Source organism: Sprattus sprattus, assembly GCF_963457725.1.
Source record: "Sprattus sprattus genome assembly, chromosome: 10".
NCBI classification, from domain to species: domain Eukaryota; kingdom Metazoa; phylum Chordata; class Actinopteri; order Clupeiformes; family Clupeidae; genus Sprattus; species Sprattus sprattus.
This window is the reverse complement of record NC_137908.1, coordinates 5984643-5990447: the sequence shown is the minus strand read 5'-3', so window position 1 is coordinate 5990447 and position 5805 is coordinate 5984643. Positions and strand designations below refer to the sequence as shown.

The following is a 5805-nucleotide window of genomic DNA, read 5'->3' as shown; positions in this document are numbered from 1 at the left end:
AGTCCTCTGGAGAGGGCGCATAGACCCGTATATTTCCACGTTGGTGGAACGACCTGCCTAGCACCACCAGAGCAGGGGCGTCCCTCTCTACCTTCAAGAAGCTTTTGAAGACCCAACTCTTCAGAGAGCACCTCCTTTCCTAACTGGCACCTTGACTAGTGTTTAACTTGCACTTACAGCAGTTACATTCCTGCACTTCTTTTTCTTTTCTATGTCGTGTTTCTATTTTTTTTATGTAAAGTAGTATTTATTGTTACACCAGGTTTTTATTGCTCTTAGCTTGACTGTTCTCTCCCTTGTACGTCGCTTTGGACAAAAGCATCTGCTAAATGACTAAATGTAACAGACTCTACAAAGAACATCATCTCAAAAGCAGCTTGCCAAGATTTCCAACCCTTAATATGCTATTGATGAAGAACACACAAAAAAAATCAAGTGACTTAACAGCCCCATGACCAAACGGCAAAAGAGAAGGAGAGAATGGACAAGGTTGGACAACCCAATAATCTTTCATGGAAACATGTGATGCAGAGACACAAAAACAGAGAGATATGCTATCTTTCTGGAAGAGCACTTCATGGATACATGTGATGTAGAGACACAAAAACAGAGAGATATGCTATCTTTCTGGAAGAGCACTTCATGGATACATGTGATGCAGAGACACAAAAACAGAGAGATATGCTATCTTTCTGGAAGAGCACTTCATGGATACATGTGATGCAGAGACACAAACAGAGAGAGATATGCTATCTTTCTGGAAGAGCACTTCATGCACAGCAGCGTTTGGCTGTTGGCCAATAGCTGAGTTGACAGGTCAAAGCCCTTCTGGAAGTGACTGTTATCTCTCTATGTCCGAGTGCTCCAGCATCCAAATATCAATCTGGACACCGAAGGCTGATACTGTGTGTGCCTGTCAATGTGTGTGTGTGTGTCAGTGTGTGTGTGTTTGTGTGTGTGTGTGCCTGTCAGTGTGTGTGGTTGTGAGTGTGTGTGTGTGTGTGTGTCTGTGTGTGTGTGTGTGTGTGTGTGTGCCTGTCAGTGTGTGTGTGTGTGTGTGTGTGTGTGTGTGTGTGCCTGTCAATGTGTGTGTGTGTGTCAGTGTGTGTCTGTGTGTGTGTGTGTGTGTGTGTGTGTGTAGGCTGTACTCACGCAGTCAGGAGCCCATAGCCGTGTCCCCGAAGGTTCCGGTAATCCTTCCAGGAGGACAGGTCCGATCTCATGGGGTGCTGGCCCTCCTGCCTCAGAACCTGCTCGATCAGCTCCGGTTCCGCCACGTGCACCGTGAGGATCGGGCCGAAGCTCGCCTTCCACATCGAGCCGTAGCGCTTGCGGCCATCCAGCTGGTGACGCAAGGTCAAAAGGTCAACAACCTTGAGGGTCACTAATGGATTAAGCCCTGCAGCAGGACACCTGCTTTAGCATGTGTGTGACGTGGTCAAGAGACTTTGCACACTCCTGCATAGACTGCACAGCTCTTTCATGTTTCCCTTTAACATATTCTGTTAATTTCTTTATATATTGATTTTCCTACGTTTGAAAAAATAACTTAATATTGTGTATTGTTAATTGTGCATGTTTTATTGTTTGCGCCGCACCCATGTACCAGAGAATATCCTTGGTGATAGTGAAAACCTACTTGGCAGTAAAAACCTTTCTGATTCCGATTCTAAGTGGCTGGAAATGGCAGCAAAGTGTGGACTCAGACTCTCCCACACACACACAGAATCTAGGCTAACTCTCCTGACACTGTTACCCGCGTTATGGGTCTGACTCATAATCATGTATAGTCATGCATGCACACACACACTGCAAACGTCAGGCCAGGGGCTAGCCGAGACCATGTGACGCAATACTGTGATAACACGCTTAACCAAGTGCTGTCACTGCATTGAGCAGCGAAGCATGACGGATTGCATGGCATTACGTTCAAATAACCCTCCCGAAACGTGCATACACACTCACCCACAAATGGACAAACGCGCTCACACACACCGAGGCACATAGATTTATATGCACCTCAAAATCCAGAATGATGGTCATGTTAAATTAATGCAAAATGACCTAATTTGGATCGTCTCGCCCCTGTTGTTATATGACACTAAACTGATTAAAACTTTTTTTTCCAAGCCAGTGAGTCTCTATATCATTCCCTGTCAGGCAGCATATCCTTCATAAGTGTGTAAAGTTACGGTGTCTCAACTCTGTTCTCTGACAACGGTGAACGATGAACGATGAACATGAGACCTACCTGTAATTCGTGAAGACGAGACAGTCCCCGCTTCCCGAAAAGATCCCATGCGAAGCTGAACACCGATGGTCCAGGCATCTCTTCCAGCGTTCGCAACTGATTGTCGCTCTGCCTTGCGCAGCCGGCGGCGATGCCTTCAAGGCACCGTTCCATCCATTTGAAGAGAGGAGATGCGCTTCTTCCGGACACTTTGAGAGCTTGTTGCAGCATCGCGCTCAAAAAACGCATAGAATGTTTGAGTCGAACTGAGTTGGTGGAGGACCGAGGTCATCTTTCAAAAGTGGCACTGGCACCGTTTTTATACAGCAAGGCTCAAGCCGAGTTTGGACCCCACCGAAAAGATGTTGCGTTTGCGTGTTCACCCAATCGTAGCGCATACTCGAGCCAAACCCGCCCACTGATGGAGCTGGGGCGAGCTGGGCGTGGTCTTCTGGGGGGGTGCGTCCAATCAGATTGCAAAACGCAGGCAAACCCCAAATGAGCGCGCACGTGGAGTAGAACTGTAATTTTCTGACTGCCCTCTGGAAAGAGGCACTAACTGTTAAATACAAGCAATTTCGAGAAAACGGCCGGCAGTCGCATTCTTGGTACAGATTGGCTAGGCACCGTGCTGCAGCCACCAGTGCCTTTGACTTTGGGCGACGTTTCGAAAGCTTCTACTTAATCAGCAAATCATTGCACCATGTGAAGCGTTTTGCCCATGCGGAAGTCTATCTCTCAGACCCGATAAATACTGATTATCCGACATTGCCAGACATGCCTTATTTTTCAAAGAGTCATGAGTCCGTAGAAAAAATAACCCGTGAAAATGGATTTTGTTAAATGACTTGGCAGCTATGAGTTGCCAAGTTTGTTCCAGATGGAGTGCCTATTTGCTCTTACACGACGTATTTGAAGCCATGTGAAGATTTCAGTTAACGTGCCTTCGTAGAAAGCAGCTACCCACTGCCAGCCATTCTGCAAAAGTCCGTCCCCAATAACAATTCTGCTGATCCGATGCAATGCGAAGTGCTCGCTCGCGCGCGCGCACACCCCAAGTCCTGACCCGATTCCAGTGAAGTTGGCAGGTAGCCAAAATACCATGTGTGCGAACTGAAGTAATTGCAGCAGTACTGAGAATAGGATTGACTCTAGCTTTCCATTTCCATTGCTCATGTGCGGTCGAGGGCCCATTCAACGTCCTCGCTCGCTGCTTTTCGTTTGTTTCATGGGAATGGCAAGACCAAGTACTTTGGTGGTGAGCTGTGAACAGATGCTCTTGGGGGAGGGAGGGAGGTCCGAAGTTGAAGCAAGGATAGAGGAAGATATAAACAAAAACAAAAATTCAGTGTCTGAACATAATCAGATAATTTCTAATCTAATAATAATACGATATATAATATTTCATTGACAATCTCATGGCAAGTCTTTACAGTAGTAAATCTGGCAATAGTGTAAGTCTGTTGCCATAAAATGGTGCACAAAACTACATATCATACCCATGTGTATGTTAACACTCACTTTTGTAAGCAGTGAGAGTAATTTGTGCTCATGTGTGGCAGCCCTCTCACAGGGCCCTACCCGTTACTGTTCAGTACATGCATGAACTACTCCCAATGAGAGGTCAAAGGTCACATGGCATAGGTCATCCTTCTCCAACGGCCTCTTCTCCATTCTGAAATAGCACAATGTTTCCCCCACTGGAACAGTCATTCTTCCCAAAGCCCCTTTTCAACTCTGCACCTCCAATAGGCGGATTGTTCATGCTTAAAACTTAATGCAATTTGGCAGAACTTTTTCCATTTCTTCCTGCAAGTTAGTGTTAGCCAGCTAGTGGTCCCTGGAGAAGTGGCTATACTCTTATTATTTTTTAAGCAACCCATACAGCACAGGATGCACCCTGTTTTGAGAAGTGGGTATACACAATGCTGACTGAAAAATATGTAGGTATACTCTGTATACCTGCGTATACCCTGGACCACACCACTGTTGTCAGTGTAAGCGTCTGTATTGTGCCATTTTCTGTATTGTGCACAATTATTTATGAAACTCAGCAGAGGAAATCCCATCTAAGGAACATTGTGTTCTCTGGGGGTGGCATGGGTAACCTACAAACATCTCTTCTGTCCCACTTCAAATTTGGAAGTGACACAGATTGATTTCTGCCACAGTGGCAAGAAGCTTAATAGCACAGGAAACTAGGATAAAATCACATGTCCTCACAATGCTTGTAGCCTAGATAGCAGCTGTGTGAGCATGGATCCCCGCTGTGCCCTGGCATCGGTCCAGTGCAGTGGTTCTTAACCTGGGAAATTACATTTTTATTTTTCCAATTATGAATATCCTAAGCTATCTGGGGCAGCCGTGGCCTACTGGTTAGGGCGGCCGGTCCGATCCCCGACCAGTAGGAAACATGTGGGCGGGGGAAGTGGTAGACCATTGCTCTCCCATGCCCACATCCACGGCTGAAGTGCCCTTGAGCGAGGCACCTAACCGCGATCACTGCTCCCCGGGCGCCGCCAAAGGAAGCTCACTGCTCCGGGTTAGAGTGTTACCTCACTTCACTGTGTGTGTGTGTGTGTCACTTCCCTGGATGGGTTAAATGCAGAGGTGGATTTCAGAGTGTGTGTGTCTACACCATCCCTGCCATAGAGAGGACTTCCACTTTTTTTCACTTTCATCTTACCTCAGCATAAGTTGGCTTTGAGCCAGTGTGGTAGGCCTACCTGTCTGTCTTGCCAGTGTGTGAAAGTTCAGGGATGAAAGTTCAACAGTCTGTGGAGAGGGCATGTGTGCGTGTGGCCTTTGTGTGTTTACATTGATGTATACTACATGTCCTGACCTACCATTGGTTGGTGATGTCTGAGTGTCTGAGTTACGTGCTTAAAGCACTTGTGTCTGGGTGTGTGCGCATGCAGGGATGTGTGTGTGTCTGGGTGTGTGTGCACACAGGGCTGTGTGTGTGTGTGCACGCAGGGATGTGTTTGTGTGCACGCAGGGATGTGTGTGTGCGCACGCAGGGGTGTGTGTGTGTGTGCACGCAGGTGTGTGTGTGCGTGTGTGTGTGTGTGTATGTGTGTGTGTGTGTGCACACAGGGAGGTGTGTGTCAATGTATGTTTGTCTGTCAGCATCACTTCACATGGGGGAATGCTTGTCTGCAGGCGTCTGGGAATGAAACGCCTGAGTTATTTTTGTGCTTGTCTCATTTTTACTGACAGTGAAGTTGTTTATGGGGCAAGCGTGAGCATGTGTGAAGCATCTATTTTTATAAAAGCTGCAGCTCTTTCTCTGCACATGAACTGCAGGACTCACAAGGGAAGCATCAGGTGACTGTCATGTCCAGACAGGGGGCGATAAACCAGCTAACATCAGGGTAGTACCGACCATAGGTTACACATTACTAGTGACCATGTTAGAAGTTCATCAAAGTAATGTAACGTATTACTTTTGATACATTTGGCAGCAAGGTAGTGCAAAATCAAACAAGGTGAACCCTGGTAATGATACAGTGTGGAACAGGAGTACAACCGCTCTGCTTTGTATTCATGTCCTGTCAGTGGTGTTGTCCAGGGTA

The 5805-nt window shown here is 46.9% G+C and overlaps 1 protein-coding gene across 1 annotated transcript in view; it reads right to left on the bottom strand.

The window, feature by feature from the left end:
- The window catches only part of cyp27b1 (cytochrome P450, family 27, subfamily B, polypeptide 1), a gene marked incomplete at both ends in the record, with an annotated part of 9646 nt that extends 7185 nt beyond the window's left edge, over positions 1-2461 (bottom strand). Inside the window, 2 exons of the mRNA XM_080846637.1 lie at positions 1153-1343; positions 2252-2461. Of these exons, the coding sequence (XP_080702763.1) occupies positions 1153-1343; positions 2252-2461 (401 nt within the window). The remainder of the gene's footprint in view (positions 1-1152; positions 1344-2251) is intronic.
- Positions 2462-5805: the final 3344 nt, after the last annotated feature.